Raw genomic sequence first — 23917 nt, 5'->3', positions numbered from 1 at the left:
TGAAATTATAGTTTACACTTGTTTATGGATGCTTTGGACTGAATATGCACTGTCACTAAATAATAGAATAGTGTTCCTCAAAGGGGAGTCCACAGGTACAATCTTGGGTGGGAGTTGTGAAATCTTTAGGAGAATTTTTTAAATCAGTGTATTTTTATGGTAATCTAAAAAAAAAAAAAAGAAAAAAAGAAATCTGGGTCTTTTGACTTTGTAACTGAGCCCTGCCTGCGGGGTCTTAGTGTTTGAATTTGCATTTTGTAGTCGCAGGCTGTTGGCACCAAGTTATCACCTACATGCCTTGGTAATGCTTTGTCTTTCACACTGAGGGGTGCATAGATGGATTCTAGAGGTCTGCGAGCTCTCACATTTAAAAAGCACTGGAGGGAGAAGTTCTCATGCTGTCGGGTGCACACTAGCGGGTGGTCAATTTCTGGATAACTGCGAAGTGTTGAAGTTACTGGTGAAAATAATTTGAAATAATTTTTCTCATGCAGAAAAAAAAGTGGCACATTGAAGTTAGAATACAAGATTCGATGTTAATCCTTTGGCTTATTGGGTGGTTTTACTGAAAACTGATTTTTAATAAGACACAGTATGATGCATAAATTCAAAGTAGCTGTCCTGTCTTATTACAGTTGAGCTTAAAAATGGAAAGGAGCAGTAAACAGTACAGCTTTGGGGAGACGGGTGAGACTTGAGAGATAAATTATCCAAGTGCTTAAATGTACCCAATGAAAACCGAGGATGAATTATTTTTTGGAAGGAAATAAACTGAATTTCAAGTCAGAGAATTTAATTTCCTTTTCAGTACTTGCAATTTTGGTTGTAGCGTATATTCCATTCTAAACCCTAGGGCTCAATTAAAGCAGGAATAAATATAATTGTGGAATGTATTCTTGTTTGAAAGCAAAATGTGCCTGCCTTTTCAGTCAAAAAGCCATTAGGCAGGCCCCGTGGAGTAGGAAGGCAGCCCCGTGGGGCCAGGGCCAGGTGGAGCAGGTAGTCTGAGTGGAGCAGTGGCCCGCCGGGTTTAGGAGGCTGGCAGCACAGAGAGAGTGAGCAGGCACATGTATTGAGGACAATGGGAGCCAGTTTCCTTATTATTAGAGGAGGAAGGTACAGGTATGGAAAGGGGATCCTCAGAATGAACCCCTTGGGGCCAGATCGGAATAGGAGGTGTCAGTGTGGAATTCATGATTTTCACTGTAGATAGATAGATATGTAAATAGAGATGTTTATATGCATATATTTCATATGCCATGTTCCCCCAAAAATAAGACCTAGCCGGATAATCAGCTCTAATGTGTCTTTTGGAGCAAAAATTAATGTAAAACCCGGTCTTATTTTATTGTAAGATCGGGTATATAATAATATAATATAATATATAATATAAAATACTGGGTCTTATATAATATAATACCGGGTCTTATATTAATTTTTGCTCCAAAAATTAATATATTAGAGCTGATTGTCCGGCTAGGTCTTATTTTCGGGGAAACACGGTATGTCCTAGCTTTGTTTGCTGAGAAGGTGTAGAAACAGCAACTGCCCAGTAGGAATAAGCACACTTAGTGCTTGGATCTTGAAAATATCACTCTCCAGTAAAAGGAGCCAGGCGCCTTGCACAAATGGCTGACTGCAGGGCTGGTGCAGAGAAAATCTCCAAATATTTGGAAATTAAACAACATACTTCTAGATAACAAAATAAATTAGGAAATATTTTGAACTGAATGAAAATGAGAAACAATAAATCAGAATGGATGGGGTGTAGCTAAAACAGTGCTTAGAGGGAAATTTATAGCATTAAGTACTTCTATTAGAAAAAAGAAAGTCAAATCAACAATACAACATTTTACTTTAAGAAACTAGAAAAAGAAAATTAAAATAAGTGTAAGGGACAAAGTAATAAAGATAGAAGCAGAAATAAAAAAAATAGAAGAGAGAGAGAACAATACAGGAAAATCAGTGAAACAGAAAAGTGGCCCTTTAAAAAGAGCAATCAAGTTGACAAACCTTAGCCAGAGTGATCAGGAGAAAAAAAAAATTAATTACCAACAATAATGTAAGAGGGGACATCATTACAGATACTACAAATGGTAAAAGGACTATAAGGAAATATTTAGACAATTTTATGCCAATAAATTGAACCAGTTAGATGAAATGGATAAATTGATTTTTTTTGAAAGACACAAACTACCAAAAGTCACTTAAGAAGAAAGAGAAAACTTAGATAGCTCTATTTTCATTAAAGAAATTGAGTTTGTAATTTAGAAGTTCTACACAAAGAAAGCTGCAAGCCCAGTGACTTTACTGGTGAATTCTGTCAAACATTTAAGGAAGTAAAAATGCCAATTCTACACATTTGCCATAAAATAAACTACAAGGAACACTTCTCAACTCAACTTTAGGAGCATTACCCTGATACTAAAACCAGATAAAGAAGAAAAAGAATAACTAGTACATGAAAGCAAGTAAACTACAGATCGATATTTCTCATAAATATAGATGTAAAAATCCTCAACAAAATGTTGTAAGATTGTATCTTGCAACACATTAAAAGGATAATGCCTCATAATCAGCACTCATCCCAGGAATTCAAGGTTAGTTTAACATTTGAAAATCAATCAATATAATCATATTAACAGACTAAAGAAAAACCATACTCATACCTGCTTGGTTCAGCATCATTTGTTGAAAAGATGATCATGTCTTCATTGAATTACCTTGACACCTTTGTAAAAAAAATCAGTGGGTGGGTCTTTTTTCTGGACTTCATTTTGTTCCATTTGATTCATAGATCCATTCTTATGCCAGTATCACACCGTTTTGATTACTGTGGTTTTATAGTAAATCTGAAGTCTGGTAGGGTAAGTCCTCCAGCTTTATGCTATGTTTTTAAAATTGTTCTTGGCTATTCTTGGCCCTATGCATTTTTTTGTTTGTTTGTTTTTTAAGATTTAAAATTTTAGAACCAGCTTATAAATTTCTACCCCAGAAAACTTGCAGGGATTTCGAATGGGATTGGATTAAATCTCTAGGTCAATTAGGGAAGAGATGACGTCTTAACAGCACTCAATCTTCCATGAACATGATAACTCTCTCCATTTATTTGGGCCTTCCTTAATTTTTCTCAGCAACATCTACAGTTTTCAGCACATAGGTCTTAAACATATTTTGCTGACTTAATCCTCAACTATCTTGTATTTCTGATGCAATATCAATTTCTAATTGTTTGTTGCTAATTTGAAGAGATATAATTGATCTCTGCATATTGATCTCATGCTAAAGATACTTATTAGTCTGGTAATAATTTTTATAGATTGGTTAGGATTTCATAGACAATTTATTCATTGACAGTTTTACTTCTTCCTTTCCTATCTGTATGCTTTTTATTTCTTTTTCTTATTGCACCAAGTAGGACCTCCGTACAATGTTGAATAATATTAGTGAAAATGGATGTCCTTGCCTTTTTTCCAATTTCAAAGGGAAAGCATTGTCTTTTACCATTAAGTATATTGTTAGTTGTAGGTTTTTCATAGATGGTCTTAAGCAGATGGAGAAAGTTCCCTTCTATGACGATTAACTAAGAGTTTTTATCAGTAATACAAATTGGTTTTGTCAAACATTTTTTCTGTTTCTTTGAGATGATCATACGCGGTCTGACAATTAAGTTTGCGAACTTGTTGCAATGATGCTGCTAACCTTTTTGATATCAGAGGGATTATTCATTATGAATTTGTACCAACTGGATAAACAGTTAACCAAGTTGACTATTTGGAAGTGCTGAAAAGGCTGCGTGAAAAAGTTAGACGACCTGAACTTTTCACCAACAATTCATGGCTCTTGCATCACGACAATGCACCAGCTCACAGGGCACTGTCTGTGAGGGAGTTTTTAGCCAGTAGACAAATAACTGTATTGGAACACCCTCCCTACTCACCTGATCTGGCCCCAATGACTTCTTTCTTTACCCGAAGATAAAGGGAATATTGAAAGGAAGACATTTTGATGACATTCAGGACATCAAGGGTAATAGGATGACAGCTCTGATGGCCATTCCAGAAAAAGTTCCAAAATTGCATTGAAGGATGGACTAGGTGCTGCCATCCGTGCATAGCTTCCCAAGGGGAGTACTTGGAAGGTGACCATAGTGATATTCAGCAATGAGGTATGGAGCACTTTTTCTAGGATGAGTTCGCAAACTTAATTGTCAGACCTCTCCTTCCCCCGTAGATAAGGGGGGGACTGTTGTACTCTGAATTGTTTGTTCCTCTTTCCTTTTAATTCGGCTGCCAAACAGAACTTAAAAATCAGGATTTCAAAAAGAAGTTCCTGGATAAGCAGCTCGCTCCACCCCTCTGTTCCAAGGCCATGAAAGGCTTTCTGTATATTTTTAAGAGCTCGACTTATGGCCTTTGAGGTAAAGACCTGGACTTGCTCATTCTAATTCCTAAGAGTTATAAGAATATATTGTGCTACCCTAGTAATAACTGAGCACAGCTAGTGCCTAGATTTTGGTTTCTAAATATCATTAATTCTTCAATAAAAGGAACCAGGGCTAAGGCACGATGAGTTTGGACATGTCGCGAAGCCAGAAAGTAAAGATGTTTTTTTAAAAAATGCAGGAAGGGGCAGTTTTTATTTATAGGAAAAGGAACCAAACTAGAGCTCCCAACAGCCAAATCAGGGACAATTTGAACAACAAAGTTTGTTAGCAATAGATTATAACCTATAGAATAAAGTAAATATCCATGAGTCCGTACTGATGTAAATGAGGGCAGAGAAAGCTCTTCCTTACAGTAACATTTCAGTTAATACATGGAGAAAGGATAATGAAAGTAGAAAACATTTGGCAAATCCTACAATAATAATTGTTACAGGCAAGAATCATCAGTGGAAGCTAAAATTAGTATGATGGGAAATGAGATATTTTCATATTCTCAAATTATCTCTCCACAAGAGAAAAATGGTAACTTTACAGTATAGAAACCTGAAGATAACACCGTAACCAATGATGAAACTTAACCATTTTCAGGAATGAGACATTGACATGTACCTCCCAATGTCGTATACCGAAAAGACACATCTGTGCTGTTTTTGCCAAAAAACGCCTAGCCTGATTTTAAACTCGAATAAACATGGGACGACTCAGAGATCTTCTACAAGATAAATGTTCAGTACTTTTCAAGTGTCAAGGTCGTGAAGGACAAAGAAAACCAAGAATTGTCCCAAATTGGAATAGATGAAAGAGACATGACAGTTAAATGTGATGTGGAATTCTGGATTGGATCCTGGACCAGAAAAAGGATGTTGGTGGGACAGTTGGTGAAATTCGAGTGAAGTCTATAGATTAAACATTATATCAACGTTAATTTCCTGGCTTTGATCATACTATGGTTATATACTATGTTAACATTTGGGGAAGTTGGGTAAAGGGTATACTGTATCTCTTTGTATCATTTGTGCAACTTTATTGTAAGTCTGAAATATTTCAAAATAAAAAAAAGTCTTAGGTTATTAATTTCAAAATTTAAAAAAAGGATGTTAGATTATTAAACTAGATTCTTTTTCCTCATAGCAATTTAATGCCATACTTTTATATGTTAATTGATTACTCAGAAAAGAATGTGCCTGTTCATTTTCTGTTGTCTGGCCAAACTAGGGACCTGAGATTAGAATCTGTTTTTGTGGTGATGGTTACTTAGGAATTCTCAACACAGGGATTCTCAACACACTTTTTGTTTTGGTATCTTATTTATCTTTAAGCTCGCCCTCCCTCCCCACCCACCTTTTAAAAAATGCATGATGATGAATATCTAATCTGTAGTATTTAGTTTCCAAAGAATGGTGTAGCTATTTTATTTTAAAATGGCAATGTTTAGAACTATGCTAGAGGTTACTTTTTTGCCACAACTTAAAACTTACGATGAGCAATTGTCAGTTTTATATGTAAAATGTGAAAGGGAGACCTAGTTCTTCAAAATTACGTTAGTCTGAAGACCACTGGCCTTAAGACAAGTGAATCCGTGGGTCTGGAGTTTAGGGGAGAAATCTGTGTTGGGCTGTTTGGATCCTTCGCACACAAGGGGAGATGGGAGAACTCCAAACCTGTAGGGTCCTCCGGACCCAGCTCAGCTACACTGGGCAGGTTTGCATTTGAATCTGGATGCCTGCGTGAGAGGTTCGATTACCTGAGGCTTCCATTTTCTTCTTCTCACTTGGTTCCAGGTAACACATAACGGACTGCCGTTTTGCCGTAATCTAAATATATATGGATTTTTTTTCTTTTTATTTGAACCATTTAATACTGTTATTGAAAGGGAATTAATTGACAGTATGATCCAGATCTTTTGAGGATTTGGAATGGCATTTCTAAAAGCTGCAAAATGTCATCCCTGGAATTTGCATTGTAAATCTGTTCTGAGAAGTCATTGAGTTTCTAGTGCAGCTACCGGAAACATTTCTAAAACTTGAGTTAATATTTGTTACTTTTACAAGTTAATAGGTTTTACTTTTTTTTAACGATAGCCTTTCAAGTTATTATTCTTAAAAATCCTTTTATTGTGGTGCAGAGGAGTAGTGTGATGAACCCCCGTGCATCCATCACTCAGCTTCAATAGTTACCAGTGTCGTTCTTAAAGGATAGGTTTCTAAATATTATAGTTATGTCACTCAACATATGAGTGCAACTATGTTTGAAGATAGACATATTTTCCTCTTGGGAATAAGGAGAGAGAGAGAGAGAGAGAGAGAGAGAGAGAGAGAGAGAGAGAGAGAGAGAGAACTAGGAGGCTGAGACCTACTGAACGCCAGCCCAGGCCCTGCGCTGGTCTGATCTGGGGAAGTGGTGGGATGCTATAGTCTCCTTTAGAGTTTAATTCACCTTAACCCATTGATGGGTCAGAAGTAGAATTTGAGTCTTTAATTTTGTACATCCGAGTTAAATATTATAGAATAGAAGCAGATTATGACTGGAGTAAGTAATACAAATATCCCTTCACTAATCACTGAGGACGGAAAAAGAGCCACAGGTTAAACCTGACAAGGTCAGGAGACTGAAAATAACCACATAAGATGGTGTGAACATAAAAAATTTCATAACTAAGGTGGGCCATGGCGGGAAGTCACATCTTTAGCCTGAAGCTTCTTTCATGAAGTCAATCTTCACCTTAAGTGAGCCTGTCTATTGTCGTTTTGCACCTAAGATGACATCCTTGGAATGTCAGTAGTCCCTTTATCCAGACCTGAGCAGGAAAGTGCAGAATCCCTCATCATTATTCTTGTCCGTTGATTAACATCTCTATGAGAACTATTAACTCTCCTGCACCCACCTATGTGCAAGAAGTACTTGTCTCTCCAATTTACTGTTATCCAATCCCAGAGATTTCCCTGCCTTGTTTTCTCCCACCCCCTTAATCTACCCCCAGTGGGTTTCATGTAGCCCTCCCCCTTTGATGCTACATATAAAATAAGCTGCAAACCGCCGTTTTGTGGAGCATCTTCTCAACCTGTGGAGATTCTGCTTCCTGGCGATTGTCATCAGTTTGGCCCAAACAGACTCTTACAAGCTTTCTCTTAGGCTGGATATTTTTCGTCGACATCATATTACTGTCTATAAAGATGTGTAGAGAAGTTATAACACTTGTTTGATGTAGTATTACATGCAGAAAAGCAAGTAGTACCAAAAGATACATAGTAAAAAGTGAGTGTTTTTTCTCCGGCAACAAACACTTGGTCCCCCCATTACCCAGTCCCCCGAGACTCTTCTCTGGAAGCATCGATTACAATCAGTGTCTGATACACTCTTCCAAATATATTCCATATTACGTTTCTGTCCCTCAGTTACATTGTAAAGGCAGGGGCTGCAGGCACAGATGTCCCTTGCACATTTTCTGCTCTCTCAGCACTTCCCCTCGGAGAAGGGCTGGACCACATTCTCCCCATCGATCTGCTTTTCCTTTGACTTAGCTAACTGTAAATTTTTCTAGTATTTAATCGCAGTGTCATAGTCTTTTTTGTTTACGGGATCTCTTCATTTTTTTATCCTTTTAAAAATGTTCTTTCCTTCTGCTTTGAACTTGAAACTACTAAATATATTTAACTTTTGTTCCTACTTGACTCCCTTTCTGCTTTATCATCTCATGTCTGGTCCCTGCTTTGCTTGTGTCCTAACCAGTCATTTCATTGCTCCAAAACACCCATTCAGATTCTCTCACTTGTCAGTGTAAAATGCAGCTTCCAGAGTGCCTCATAGTTACTGTTTGTTTGTTTGTTGCCACAGGCAACAGAGTTCAGCTTTAGAGCTGTGTTCAGCGGGAATGTGGCGGATGACGTGCGTGCACAGTAGATGCAGCACCCAGGTGAAGACATGTCATTCAGCGTTCAAGACCCTCCGTGATTTAGCCCTTTATGATTCTCGTTCGCACTGGGACTAATTGCCCATTGGCTGCTTCTTCCATGAAAGCAAAACTTCCTTGTCTCAGATTTCATGCCACCTTCACATCTCTGCTGTACATTTCATGGTGATGTCTGTACACTTGATGAATGAAGGGGTACGTGTTCAGTGAGTGCTATCAGTGTATTTAACATTTTTATTTAAAGGCCTTTTCTCTTGTTGCAGAATATCTTTTGACTCCTGCTCGGTTTCTGATCGGCAAATGTTTATTTACATTGTGGAAATCGAGATGGCCAGCTGTCTTTATAAATAGTCAGCCTCACTCAGTGTCTCTGAACTGCAGTGAATTGACCCTGGCTACTTGGCTATTATGAAGCTGAGAACAAGCCTCAGGTGTGTATTGTGCAAACTCCATCGAACAGGAGCACATGGCTAAAATGAATTCTAATCGAGAAAGCACTAAAGAGCACGAGACAAACTCTAGTTCTAGAACTGACCAGTCTGACTTTCTTGTTTACCTGTTTTAAATTTTATGGTGCGTGAAAAAGATCAAAGGGAAGGGGCAATCCCAATTGTGGTTTTTCCCCAAAACCAGTTCTGCAGTTATTTACCTTTCAAACAATTAACATAATTACCATTATGCTAAAAAGTAATTTTGGAAAGTTCTGCCCTGAGCTCTTACGACTCCACCGGGACAGTTTTAGTTGGGACTTATCTTTTTGATGGAAGCCTAATTGCAATTTTGGCTTTGTGCACACAAACAGAAGCAGCTAATTGTTTAGGCAAATAGCAGATTAATTTAAATATGCATCCCTAATAAAACAAAAATGGTACCCATTATGGTCCTTGTTCCCATGATGAGGAATATAAATATTCTGTGCAAGTACCATTAGGCGGAGGTCTTAAGGATTGTTGACATTATTTCACAGTGGTAGCACTTTCCTGATACCAAGTAATCTTTACAAAAGCTAGCATAAATCAGTTTAAACTCATTTAGATCCCATTTCCGCTATGTGCAGTTTCATTACCACACTCTGGCTGGCCTCCTTTGGGAGGTGGGAGGGGCATGCTGCAAACTGGCATGGGTGCCGGTCCACAGCTGCCAAGCGGGCTTTATGTCTCCTCAAAAGACTGGCCATCGTTAGTCATGTCATCGTTAATGGCTGTTCCTAGTCTAAGGTGAACTCGCAGTTCCTTCAGCCCTGCTGCCCCTTGTCAAGGTGGAGGGTCCTGAGCCCAGAGAGCAGGGTCTGCCCAGCCCTACTCCTGCGTCCTTTACGGGGCCGATGGCCCTCCCTTATTGTGTGCTTGCAGATTTTTCCCTTTTCATTTTGTCTGCATCCTTTTCGTATTTCTCACGATTGAAACAGCGTCGTTGTGACCCCAGCACTAGCTCAGAGTTCGACATCTTCTGTCCCGCAGTTTTGTCAGGGAGACAGAAAGACACCTGCTCTCCTTTCAGTGTTCCTGGTGTGGGGGAAATGGGCCGGAAGCTCCAGCTCTGAGGGATCATTCCTGGTTCCAGGAATGCCGGCAGTGACGGGCCTGTCAGGTCACTAGGAAGGAACTGCACAGAAGCCCCCTTTACGTTTGGTGAGACGTTTTCTCGTTTCACTTTGGCCTAGCAGGCAGAATAAATGTAGCAGACACCTGTCAGGGTGCCACCTTGCTCTGAGGTCCCTCGCCAGCCCCTCTAGAGGTGGGCCTGTTCATAGCACTTGAATTAGTGTTTTGGCTTCAGCTGGGTGGGCAAGGATGGGGACCCCTGGCCCTGAGGGCATTTGATTCCCGGACTGAGTCTGGGAATGAGTGCATTGGGCCTCAGACGGTCAGTCTCATTGTGTACGTGGAGTAGGAGACTTTGTGGTGTTGGGAGAGAGAAAGCTGGTTTGTGGGGAGGGGGGAGAGAGAGAGACAAACAGACAGACAGAGAACAGATGTAGAGAGAAGCAGAGACTAGATATGTGGTGCACATGGAGCTGCCTTGGTTCCGAATGATTTCCTAGTTCTGGTTCTGACCCCCTATAATCTCCAGCTATACTTCCTGCCCTTGGGTTCCATGAAATCGCCCCCTTCCTTTCCATTCAGTTTCCTTTTGTATTTAAGCCAGTTTCAGTGGATTTCTGTTTCTTACAACCAGAGGTTCCCTTGCTAAAGCATGAGACAAGCAAGCATTCAGCAAACCTGTACTGCTGTTCAGCCACTCTCAGTGCTCTGAATTCACTTCCACAGGGTATATGGCGCGGGAAAAGGGCAACCCTTCCACCTCCCACGTCCAGCCGGTCTCAGGAGCCAAAGCCGTATTATCGCTGGGTCTGCAATATGAGAACACGTGGCCTTTCACATGAGTTTGCATCAGGTTTTACAGATTGTCACCTCCTTGAGAAGTGAACTGATTTGGCTCCGATAGGCATTGACTGCTTCTTCCTTAATGTCGTGTCGTGGACTGGACCTGGTTCGACTTGAACTGTTTGGAAAAGTTAGCTGCTCCGGTTAGGTCTTGAAATAGTATGACAACGTGGCAAAAAGTTCAGCTTGTCTGTGGCCTTATTGTACTTGGCATGTATCTGTTCTATCATATTTTAATGCTTCTCTTCAGTGTAAGTTTTGTAAGACCAGAGATCATATCCTGTTGATACACCCCCACATTGAGGTGTTTGGTAGGTGCCGCTAGAATGTCAGCTCCAGGCAGGCGGCTTTTTTGCTTAATTTTGCCTTGTTCACTGTGGTTTCCTCAGTGGTGGGTGGCCCAAAGCAGGGGCTCAGTAAGTGCTTGGTGGCCGCATTGGTTTCTTTTTGGCTAAATGTCGGTAAACATGGATGATAATCTGCGAAAATATTATAAAACATTGTTATAATTCAAGTATTGACTGTTCTGAGTCTTTGCAATCTTGATGTTGTAAAAGTAGCCGTGATATAACTATATTAACTAATAAATTGGCCCTTCACAAAATTAGCTTTCACTCAAAACATCCCTCCCTGTTAGCTGCTGCTGTGTCTGTTCCTGCCCACCTCGACCATGTGTTTTTGGGTCAAATATCCAACAATACAGTTGCAAAGTGAAACTAAATCTTACCACGGCTGCTGGATTTAGTAATGTTTAAAGTGATGTTGCAAAAGTACTAGATATGGTCATTACATGGGTCAATATAAATGGCTTTTTTCCTTATTTAAGTCTCTTTAAAAGATACTTTTCTGCTTATGCAAAAATAATAACAATGTACGTGGGGTTTATAACATGTAGACATGCAAAGTATGACCACAATAGCGCAGAGGCTGGGAGGGAGGAAATGGAAGTGTGCGGCCGTGATATTCCTCCGCTGTCTGAGCAGTGGTGTGATACCACTTGTAGGTAGACTGGTAGGTCACAGGTGTATGTTAAACTCCTAAAGCAACCACTGAAATAACGCAACACAGAGATGTGGTTAATAAGCCAACAAAGGAATGAAAATGAAATAAGCATTAAATATAAAGACACATGGAAAAGGGGGAGGGTGGGAACGTTAGTGCTCGTGCTAACAGTAGTCAGAGGGAGCTGGAGTGGCTCTAGCCATAGCAGACAAAGTAGATTGCGAAGCAAGGAAGATAAGCAGGGGAAAAGCGTAAAGAGGGGACATTTCATCTCATGAAGGGTCAATTCATCAAGAGGACATAACCCTAAATGTTGATGCACTTAGAAGTCAGCTTGGAGGGCTGACCGTGCAAATGATAATGGCATCATTGACAAGTGAGGATCTTTCCGAGTTCTACACTGAACAGCTGAAGCGGGGAAAGTTGACAGAAAGACGATGACACAACAGGCCTTCAGAAGAGAAGGCTGTGACCGTTACATTGATGGAACCCCAGAATGTATTTTCCAAAAAGACCCTTCTCAGGATAGCTTTGTGAAGCTCAACCTTGTGGTGAAGGGTATTTTATTGCATGCAATTCTGCTGGAAAATGATGCCAACAAAACCAATACTTGATTAATAATGAAAAATGTGTTTATAGATAAACTCCATGTGTGCTTAGAGTGAGCTGTGGTTGAATAACTTCCACACTTGGCAGAGCACAGGGTGAGTTTACGTCAGTTACTCATCGATCTCATAGTTATTTTATGCCCTCGTACATGCAGCTGCTCGTCCTGCACTTTTGTAGCTAAATCCCAGCCCAGCCTCATCATGTACCAAGTGGCCTTGGACAGTTGTTTAACTACGTGGAGCTTGTGTCTCTTCTCTTTTATAAAATGAGGATAAATAAGGATGGCTGCTCCTCCCAAGGTGGAAGTGAGCACCCGAGCGTACAGATGCAAGCGTCTGAATGTTGGAAAGCTCTATGCAAATAGCGATTTTTTGTTTCTCTTTACTGTAGATTGTGATGTCTACAAGCAAAGGCAATGCGTCTTGGAATGCGCTTGTCTCCTGTTTAATGTGTAGAGCCACTGGCATTTTCTGCAGCATATCTGTTTCCCCTGAGTCAGAATGGAGAGAATTTGCCAAAATGTTTGCCGGGAAATGTGTTATAGAACGTTTTCTTTTGAGATCTGCTTATCCCCCAAGTTTATCATAATTCTTGATATTATGTACTTGAGATATCGAGTACTCTGTGTTTTACATCTGAAGCAGCATTTAACTTCAAGAGAGCTCTGCTTTTGTTTATAATCACCTACTTAGCCTCCTGACAGTTTAAAAGTCTTGCAAAGCAGCCCAAATGTATTCTTTTCTTCTGACTATATATTTATTTAGTGCTAAGGGATCCTTGACAGTAAGATCCTAAGTTCAAAGCATTTCTTGTTTCAAGACAAAGTACAAGGCAAGAAAAAGGAAAGATGGGAAGATGGATTGCAAAGAGAAGAAAAATGAAAAAGCTTAGGTAATAGGAAGTTACAGAACTAGAACTGGATTTATGGATGAGCAGTTGGGAAGAAATTCATGCTATTAATAGATTAAATACACTTTATAACACAGCAGGAATGAAAGACTACGTACAACTATATGAGTGACCTGTCTCCAGCATTTTATATGGTGTATCTCCTTTAGTTTGTCCTGTGTGGTAGGTAATATTATCTTCAGTTTTACAGATGAGGAAACGGGCTCACTTTTAAGTAGCTTGCCCAAGGCCTTTGGCTAGCAAGCGGTGAAGCTGGATTTGAACTCAAACAAATAGCTGCAGACTATGTTAGCTCCACAAATTATTTCTCAGTGAATTTTGAAGAATAAAATGAGTTGGAATTGGAACAGAACATTATGCAGCACGTGCAGGAAGTAATTTTTTCTTGGGCAAATCTTTGAGGGAAAAGAAGTAGCTTAGTGGATAGGAATGATAAAAAAATTATTTGGTGAGACAAAAGGAATAAATGGCATTCCAGATACAGAAAAGTGTATCTAGCTGGTAGAAAAGTGTAAGTTCCTGTAGACTGCTGGTTCTTAACCTTGAGCATTTGCTCAGATTGAGCATTTGCGTTTCTCACCCGCTCCCCGGTGACGTTGATGCTGCTGGTTCTGGGACCTCACTCAGAGACACCTGCTCTAGACAATTCGAGAAGATGGAGACACAACCAGTGTGTGAGAGCAATTCATCTGGGTGGCAGCATTCAAGGTGCTGGGGAGAAGGACGTATAGGAAAATCAGAGTTTTTGACAAGTGTGGGATAGCCAAGGTCACATTTACAGCAATGCATAAGAAAGCACCACTGCCAGCTGGGGCTGCAAGAGGGTGCTGGTGAGGAAGGATGTACAGTACTTACAAGAACCACTTGGAGGGTGCGTTAGGGCCGTTTTCACGTATTGCTAGCGTCTAGAAGAACAGTGCCAGGCCTAGAACAAATGCTCAGTGATTATTTGTTGCACGAATGAATGCACAGATAGAAGAATGAGTTAAGAACTCCATGTGTTAAAACTACTCAGCGACAAACATACGTACTCCCATTTTTGTTAGGTCTCTCTCATAAAAACATTTTTAAAAAAATGTATCTTTTTGGTAAAGGTAATTTCTGGAAAACATGTCAGAATGTACAAGGAGCTGTATACAGTTAATTTCCCTCCTACTTGTTCCTATCTTATGATTTCTTTCCGTAGAGGCTAGTCACTATTGACAGTTTCTTGTGTATCCTTCCAGGAGATTCCATTTGTGTGTGTGTGTGTGTGTTTAAAATTTTAAAACACAAAAGTAGTGTAGCGTACTATATACCACTATTTTGTCCTTTAGTTTTTCATTTAACAATATATTTTGGTGATCATTTCATACAGCTTGTTTATTGACTCTCTTTTCTAACTGCTCATTTTATTTAAATTCCAAACGTTCTAGGTAGCGTTATTTAAGCAGTTCTCTGTTGATGGACATTTAGGTAACTTCCAATCTTTTGACAAATTAAAAACATTACAGTGACTATCCTATATACATTTCTAATTTGCTAAATATTATCAAATTACCTTTAGAGTAGGGGAATTAGTTTACATTCCTACCAACAATTTAAAGAGAGAGAGTCTATTTCTCCATACTCTCAACAACGAAATATTTTATGAAATTTTTGTTTGTCAGTTTGATTAAAAAAATCGTATTGCATTATAATTTTTATTTGTAGTTTTCTAATTGTGAGTGAATTTTTACATTTTTTCTTTTGTTTATATGTCAGTTGTATGTCTTCTTCTGTGAACAGCATACTCATGTCCTTTGCTCACTTTTCAGTTGCTTTTTTTTCTTTATTGAATCTTAGAAGCCCTTTATATATTATGGAAATTAGCCTTTTGTTTTATGTGATGCAAATATTTTTTTAAACATTTTATCATTTATCTTTTAATTTTCGTTACATTGAACAGTTATTTTATAATTGTGCATATTGACGTGAATTTAAAATTGTTACCTGCATTGTATTTCCTACATAGGAGTTCTTAATATTTGGGATCTAAGGACTGGAAAGTATCCTATCCATCGCTTTGAGCATGATGCGAGAATACAGGCACTGGCCCTCAGCCGCGAAGGTGCAACTGTTGCCACAGCTTCTGCTTTTGATGTTGTAATGCTGCACCCCAACGAGAAGGGCTGTTTGCAGATAGCTGCAGAATTTGAAGTTCAGAAACTGGTGAGCTTTCAGTCTCGTCATTTTATTCTTCATTCTTAGCACCTCTGGGTCTAACATAAACAAGTAGGTGAATTAGTTTACATTCCTACCAACAATTAAAGAGAGAGCCTATTCCTCCATATTCCCAACAACAAAATATTGGCAGCTCCCATTTCGTCAGGGCTTCCTGTGGGCCTCACATCCCTAAATCTCACTACAGCCTCGCGAAAGAGGTACTGTCGTGTTCCCTGTTTACCAGTGGAAACTTATAGCAGTGAATGGGCCTGTCCCAGTCTCAGAGCTAAGGAGTGACTCAAACCCCAGGGCTGACTTCAGGGCTAGAGTTTCTCATCGCCGTGGGCCTCAGCCTCTTTCCCGTTAACGGAACATTCACCCCTGGAAACCCCAGGTCAGCTGACGTGAAAATGAGTTCAGCGGTATCATCCCGGTCCATATGGGAAGGAAGGTTTCCATCCTCAACTTTCTTCATCCCAAGATTTTCTCACCTGGAATTAAGGGTAACTCCTGAGCGAAAGTAGATTAAGTCAGTGATAATTGGGTAGCCGTGTTCTAGGTTGTCACGTGTGAAGCTGACCTGACCTTAAGAGATCTTTACAGAGAGCCTCTTTCTGAATTCAGTTGTACGTGAGCATCTACATTTGTATGGGAAGAGACGATTTGGTGGTAAGAAGGAAGCGCTCAAATCTGTCTGTGCTGAATTTGAATTTAATTTAAACAAACTTGATTTTGGAGTGTGAACAGAAGAGCCAACATCGAATAATGAATTAATGGCCTGACTTTGGAACAAATGCTCTTCCTGTCCCTTTTCCTCCTGGTAGAAATCTTGTTAGAATTGAATACCTAAAAAGCCAGGGTGTCACTGCTTCACCTCCATAAGCTTCTTGTCCCTTTAACGATCAGATTTCTGCAGTTTGGGTTTAGTGTTCCTCCACAGCCGCCTGAGGCTATTAGCCCATCTTGGGTTTTATTAGAAAAATGTGAAAGTACCGTATTTGTTTGTTTTCAAAACTACCATAGTGCTTATTTTCTGGTCTCCGACTAAAGAACACTGTAGACCAGCGGTAATTATATGAACTCAGGCAATTACTTAAGATGTGAGTCCTGCTATAAAATGTAAATCCTGCCTTGGCAATAAGGGGACATCCTGGCTCAGACTAGAAGCTTTTCGTTGTAGGTTTACAGCTCCCAGCAAATGGCACAGCCACTGTCAATCTGAGCCTCTCAGTCTGTCCAAATGCCAACATTAAGATGAAATTAATGGCTAGGCCGAGGATGTCGATTTTAGGAAAATAAGAAATGAGTTTTAGACTAGAGAGAGGAAGCAAGCAACCACTAGTGGAGGCATGTGTTATAACACTTTTTCTGTATTGTTTCTCCCCCTGGACAAGGGGTTACCACTGAATACACTGACACTGGAGCGGCGACCCCCACCCGGCCCCGAGAGCTGGCCCCTTGTCTTCTGCAGACAGGCTCCCTGAATCACAGTGGCAGTGTCCCGTGTTTGTCACATTAGCCTGGAACATCCATCCTTTCTGATGGGCCCTCGGCTGTGGATGTGGGTCCCCCACTCACACTGCTGGGCCCGAGGATGAGCAGCGTCACCCGGATGTTTGCTTTCGGAAGCTCCTCTGCACAGCACAGGCTTTGGGCTTTTGAACTCATTGGGCTTATTGTCAGGGCAGTGCTGTCCTGTGACACCGTAGATTTTCATAATCACACAGCGTGCTCAGAACTTACTCCAGGAGGTGAAAACCAGTTGTAAACTGTACTCGGGGGAAATGTGCCACTTATGGATCTAGAAAAGCAAATTGTTCTTGAACGGAACTCCTCGTATGCATGTGGTGTAGAGAAAGTGGTAACAATATTGCTGTCAGGAGTACTGCGTGGTATAAAAGTGCTATTGGTGGTGGCCTGCCGACTCTCCCCGACATTGAAACCAGGAGAGAGCAGAGAACTCAGATCCTTTGAACCTTTTGAAAACACGTTGGTATTTGCACAAATGTTAAAGTGTGAGTTTTGCTCGTTTGGAACTGAGTGAATTTTATGCAGTTTCTGGTAAAAAAAAAATATATATATATATATGTATATATTATTACACCCTCATGGTTCAAAATTTTAAAATCTCAGTTAGGTTTATGGTGAGAAATCTCACTTCTATCTCATCCCACGACTCCCTTCCCTCTTTGAAGGCAGCCATTGTTAGAAGATTGATGCACATACAAGCCACGTACATCACACACTTCCTCTGCCCACCTTTATACGCGTTAGCACAGTGTGGATCCCATTACCTTCCTTCCTTGCTTTTCCCTCTGTAGTTACCTTAGAGATAAGCCCATTTGTATCAGTTTGTAAAGAACGTCTTCATGCTTTTTACTGTGACTGCGAGGTATTCCAGTACATAGATGTACTGTAAGTTATTTAATCAGTCCCTTGGTAACTCACGTTTAGGTTTTTCCAGTTTTTAGCTATGACAAAATAGTGCTACAGCAAATAACCTTGCACATAGTCGTTTTGCATAAATGTGAGTTTATTTTCAGTTCCAAGAAGTGACTTGCTGAGTCAGAGTGTACGTGCATTGACATTGTGAAAAGTGTTGCCAGATTTCCCTTTATAGAAGTTGGGCCGATTACATCCCACCAACCATAGTGGGATCCACACATGTGGTTGTTCCCCATCACTTGCAGCCCAGTTATCTTACCAGACTATTTTCTCTTTACTGATAGGACAGGTGAGAATGGTATCTCGGTGAATTTTTACTTTATATTCCTCTTACTGCCATTGTATTGTGTTTCTTTTACGATGAGCATCTTTTTACTTGTGTAGGAGCTGTGTTTCACTTCCTGTGAACTGCCCCTTTGCCTGTCTTTTTCTGGGGCGTTGCTGGTCTTTTCACTGATGTGTAGGAGCAACTGTATATGTTTTGACCAAGTCAGGATGAGTTGCAGTTGGGGCCTGAAGGACTAAACAAGTCTTATCCTTTACCAGGTTGACTACCTTGAAATAGTTCCGGATACCGGAAGGTACCCTGTGGCAGTGGCCACTGCTGGAGATCTGGTATACCTGCTAAAAGCTGACGACTCTGCCAGAACCCTCCATTACGTCTACGGCCAGCCTGTCACCTGTCTGGATGTCTCAGCCAACCAGGCTGCTTTTGGAGTGAAGAGCCTGGGATGGGTGTACGAAGGAAACAAGGTACAAAAAAAGCAAGATGTGCAATTAACAAAAAAAAGAATATCAATTTTTATTTTTTAGAAGCCAATTAAAAACGTAAAGCTCTCTGATATATTTTTAAGACATATTCAGAAAATATATATTTAGCATGGTATAAAAATGCAAGCACTTCAAAAGGTATAAAATGAAAAAGTAATTGTTCCCTTTCTCCTTCTTTCCCCCAGCCCCACTCCACAGAAGAAACGGTTAATAGTTTTTAGGTCTCCATCTAGAAAAATTGAATGCATATATAGGTACATTTATACACTTAAAAACATACCTTTGTAGAAATGAGATAATAGTCTACATACTATTCTGTACCCAACATTTTTATTTAGTAATATGAGGTGTTATCAAACAATACGGTCAATGTTTAAATAAAAAAAATGTATTACAGTAAAAGACACATTGTCATTAATCCCTCTCACTTTGAACCCACTTATCCCATCATTGTTGCCACTGTCTGAAGCAGTTCTGGAAGTCCTCTTTCATGAATGTCTTTAGTTGCGCTGTCATGGCTGCCTCGATGTCCTGAATCGATTCAAAACGTTTACCTTTCATGGTCATTTTGACTTTGGGGAAGAGCCAGAGGTCACATGGTGCCAGATCCAGTGAATAAGGTGGATGAGGACACAGAATAATGTTTTTATTTGACAGAAATTGCTGTACCAGAAGCGATGTGTGACATGGAGTGTTGTCATGATTGAGGATGATTTATGGCACACTTTAAAACACACCTTCTCTCAACTATAGCTCACACCAACTTACTGCACTGAACAAGTTAAAACTTGTCATACACTGTTACTAAGGTTTGATGCACTGGTTCCTGTATTGAATATCCCTGCCTTTCCGTTGGATGGCACTTGGCAGCCGCAGTCACCGTATTTGTTGATCACAACGGAAAGTCTCGTGTCATTCATCACTTCTGGTATATGGCCATTTCTGTCAAATAAAAACATGATGTCTCCTCATCCACCTTATTCACCGTATCTGGCACCGTGCGACTTCTGACTCTTCCCCAAAGTCAAAATGATTCAGGACATCGAGGCAGCAATGACAGCGCAACTAAAGATACTCACAAAAGAGGACTTCCAGAACTGCTTCCGAAAGTGGCACGAAGGATGGGATAAGTGTGTTCGAAGGGAGGGGGATTAATGGCAATGTGTCTTTTACTGTAATAATTATTTTTTAATTTGAACATTCACTGTAATATTTGATCACACTTTGTGTACCTTGGAGATCAGTCCATGTTGGTGCGTACCAAGCTCCCTCTTCCTAGGATTCCAGCGTGCGCTTAGTGTTTAACCAATCCCCTCACTGGTGCGCACTTAGATTGCTTCCAGTGTTTGAGCTATTATAGACAATGCTAAAATGAATGTTGCAACTTGCAAAATGTATCTCTGGGATCCATTCCTAGCAATTATGTTGCTTGGTCAGAGGGTATGTGCACTTAATATGTTGACGGACGTTGCCAAATTGCCCTCAAAAAAGGTCGTATCAAAATTAACGTTCTCACCAACATTGCATTAAAGTGCCTCTGATACTCTGAGCCAGAAGCAAGGAGACAAGGTTTTAATTGAAATTCTTTGCATGATAGCTAAATTTTATCACTACCTAGCATTTTACTAGCCAGACTGTCGGCCAGGTACATAGTATTAAATGTCTTAAAGCGGATTTATGGGACTCTCTGTTCCAGTGGAATCGGGCGAGGGAGGGATAAAGTTTTGTTTTGTTTTCCCTCCCATTTGCCTGCTCTTGACCCCGCTGACAGTGGTGTAATCCCTGGGAAGAAACTTCTCTGACCCGGTGGCTCCTAAGGGAGGAGGGCCTTCTCCACACAGCAGTAGTGTGAACTGGAGAGCAGCCAGGCTCTGGGCGCACACGTTCCACTCTCAGCCCTACCGCCTACCACCCCGTGTGACCTTAAGCAGGTTGCTGAACCTCTTCACACCTGTTTCCTCATTTGTAAAAGGAGGGGTCATAACAGTACCCACTTCACAGAATTGTAGGATTAAATGAAAATGTGCACGTAAAGCTTGAAGCAGAATGCCGGGCACGAATGTGCGAGTTAACCATCACTGTGTGGGTCCTGTTATCTCTGCCACTCGCAGCTCGATTCTGGCCTCTGGTTGTGATTTTTACGTCGTGTTTTCCCTAATATATAGTCACCTGTCAGGTCAGATCTCATTTATGTCGGCGTTCACTGGTTTTACAACTTAGTAAGTAATCAAAGAGTTGAAGCATCCTGGATTCCAATGATGTACTCTTCAGCCAGGAAGATAGATAAAGCAGTAGAAAATCTGTGTGGCTCGCTGTAATGCTGTAATCTCCGTGTGAGAAGGGACACCCTTTGTGCTTGGTGGGCCTGTTTTGTTGGGGCCTTTTTAGCATATGTTAGCTGAAAGTCTGTGATGATATAACTCCTGTGTTTTGTCTCCCGGGGAAGTGGAGGAAGGGGACAGCAGTTGGTTTCCTAAGGCAGTTTCCTTTCTCGGGCTTTGAAAAACCTTTCTTTTCCAATCCCTGGTGAGCTCATTTGTTGAGAGAAGAAAGACTTTGTATTTGCTTTCTAATTTTTCATCCATTATGCTTTCAAGTTTGGGTTATCTCATTTATTTCTCAAGTTCTCAGTATAGGGAGGTGATAGATATATTTAATACTAGCCTGGTTTAAATTTTTCATATTTTCAATAAATTTTTTATCTGGCAGGTTCTAGTTCTCTTTGACTTATGTGAGTGGATTTATTTCTGTGCAATTGAATATTTTGATAAAATCGTAGTAGATACATTTGAGAAACCAGTTAAAGGGATAGTTCAGCACAAAATTAAACTGGGAGCATCCTTTAGATACTGATGTAAATAGGTACTTTTTTGGATGCCTCTGGAAATTTCCAATCTAATTAATTATAAGCATCAGCTGATTAATGCCTTAATTTTATGAAAATTCATTTTTAAAAGTTTATAGTTCCTCAAATAACTTGTTACCGATATTTTTCATTGGTATTTTAAAATTAAGGGTGGAAGTACCTTTACTACAAGAATGTGTTTAAGTATCCCTCTGAAATCGAGCATTTCGTCATCCCAATCCTTTGTGAGTATAAGCAAACCTCCAAACACTTGTTTTGGGTGGGTGGCTGGTTGCTGTTAGTAGCGCTGGTAATAACTTTGCATTGAGATGTTTCTTCAGCACAAAGCCACCCACTCGGACAGGAAGGAGGTCAGGCTTTACCGTGAAACTTTCCTTATTTGTGCAGAGGCATATGATTATGGGTAATGGATTTCCTGCTTCCTCGGAAAAACCTGGATTTTTAAGAAATGTAATTGTCAGGTAACATTTCTGTGTGAATTAAGCCATGTCATCCTGCTGTCCTGTAACGTCTTAATTCCCAGATAGTCTCATGTGTGGCGCTCAGTGTCACTTCGCTAATGAATGCCTTATTTTGGTGCTGTCTGTGTTTGGGCCTGGCAGCACTCTTCCCAGCACATTTTATTAGGTTGGTGTGAGACTATTAGCGGTAGAGTTTGCCTGGAGCTGCGTACACATGGGGCTCTGTGTCTGTGCCTCTGGCCTGTATCACTCGGAATCAGATGAAGCTTTTATGAGAACAGAGAGTTTGGTTTATCTTCGTTTGTCCCTGATACAGAACTGGGGTTTAGCTGCAGTCCGTTATGGATTCACTATGATAAAAGCAGACAGCGAAGTCCAAATGGTGATAAACAGAATAAATTTTGGTCAGGAACTGATATTTCTTTAACCTGTAGACGTATTCCAGAGGTGTTATTTTGTTTCGTTGGAGATATCTTTGCATCATATGATGATTGTGTTAGCATTTTATAAGTCCACAGCTGTTTGAGCATCAAATAATAGTGGTTCAGAGTCATCCATTCATATATCCAGCGAGCCAGCCCTCACGTGTTTATCGCAGAGAGTTACAGAGCGCCAGTTGTGTTCCTGGCATTGCAGCATCAAACAGCAGTACACACAGATTTCAACAAACTGGTACTTGTCAAGGAACCTAACTCTGTTAATAAACAGTTTTCTAAGGAAATGAAATTAAGTGACAGTGAAAACGTATCCATTTAGCCTAAGAAAAAAGGCTTGTGAATACAGCTGGTTTAATCATTCCCAGCTCAGGTAGGAAGGATGAGAGAGAGTTAGTGCTCTGGTACATCTGGTTTGCTTACGGCACAGGGGCTTTTGAATTTCAGAGGTCAGAATTAAGGGCACACTTGGATTTGCCAGCATTTTCTTTGGCCAACTAAAGTCATAGGGAAAAAATGGCTATGACCTATTTTCAGTCTTTGTTAAAAGATCAGCTCTTTAAACATCTTTTTAAATGAGTGTATTTTGACTAGGTAATGCGTTTACCTGATTCAGAAATATAAAGATACGAAAGGGAGGGTGTGCAGCAGGACCGCCCCTTTCAACCTGCCACCCAGTTTCTTTTCCTGCAGCCAAATCAATGTCCTCAGTTTTTTGTGGATCCTTCCAGACGTATTTTATGCATATGTAAGCAAATTAGCCATACATGCCCTCACGCCCCTCTTTTTAAAAAGTATAAATAGGGAAATACCACATTATTGTGCTGTACCTTGCGTTTTCCTGCAACAATTGCTTGAAGATTATTTCACCATTTCTTATGATATAATAAAGAACTTTATAGTGTTTGGTTGTTGTTTTTGCTTTTTGGGTTTTTTGTTCTGCTTTTTGTGGCTTGATGATGTTGCACCTTCTGGAGGTACTGTCATTAATCCGGCCAGCCCCCTGGTGATGGGTGGTAGATGGCTTGCGGTCTTTTGCGCTTGTGCACGGCGTTCAGTCCACGTGAATGTATTTGTAGGGTTAGTTCCTCAGCGTGGACCTTCTGGGTCAAAGGAGTCTGTGCCTTGGTAATTCTGACAGCTGTCGCCCTCTGGAGACGGAACCCTCAGGAAGTGGCAGATGGCAGTGCACCCCACTCCCCTAGCAGTTCCTTCGCATCTTTTCTCTCGCCGGTTTTACAGAAAGAGCAGAACAGAATGAGGCCAGAAGGAACGTACAGAGATTTGTCTGGTCCTGCTCTTCATTAGATATTTTTGTAGCTCTGCTCTCTGCTTTCAGGATGGAAGACTATTCGTTTTGAATCACATGGCTTTACGTACAACCAGTCCAGTGGGGCTGATAGCCCTCTTAGGCCACTGTTAGGGAGGAAAGAGCTGCAACACACACTGATATGTGGCCTTTCTTGGCTTTTTTGGTACCATTTGAGGGAGC

General features: G+C 40.4%; 1 protein-coding gene across 3 annotated transcripts in view; it reads left to right on the top strand.

Moving 5' to 3' along the window:
• Positions 1–23917, top strand: part of FBXW8 (F-box and WD repeat domain containing 8) — a 106830-nt gene that overhangs the window by 52505 nt on the left and 30408 nt on the right. For all 3 annotated transcript variants that reach the window (XM_019753955.3, XM_019753956.3, XM_074321827.2), the window contains exons 6-7: positions 15258–15454; positions 18440–18646. In XM_019753955.3, coding sequence (XP_019609514.2) covers positions 15258–15454; positions 18440–18646 — 404 coding nt within the window. The remainder of the gene's footprint in view (positions 1–15257; positions 15455–18439; positions 18647–23917) is intronic.

Source organism: Rhinolophus sinicus, chromosome 9 (assembly GCF_057876585.1).
Source record: "Rhinolophus sinicus isolate RSI-liver-muscle chromosome 9, RSI-T2T, whole genome shotgun sequence".
NCBI classification, from domain to species: domain Eukaryota; kingdom Metazoa; phylum Chordata; class Mammalia; order Chiroptera; family Rhinolophidae; genus Rhinolophus; species Rhinolophus sinicus.
The sequence above is the reverse complement of the archived record's forward strand: the minus strand, read 5'-3'. Positions and strand labels throughout refer to the sequence as shown.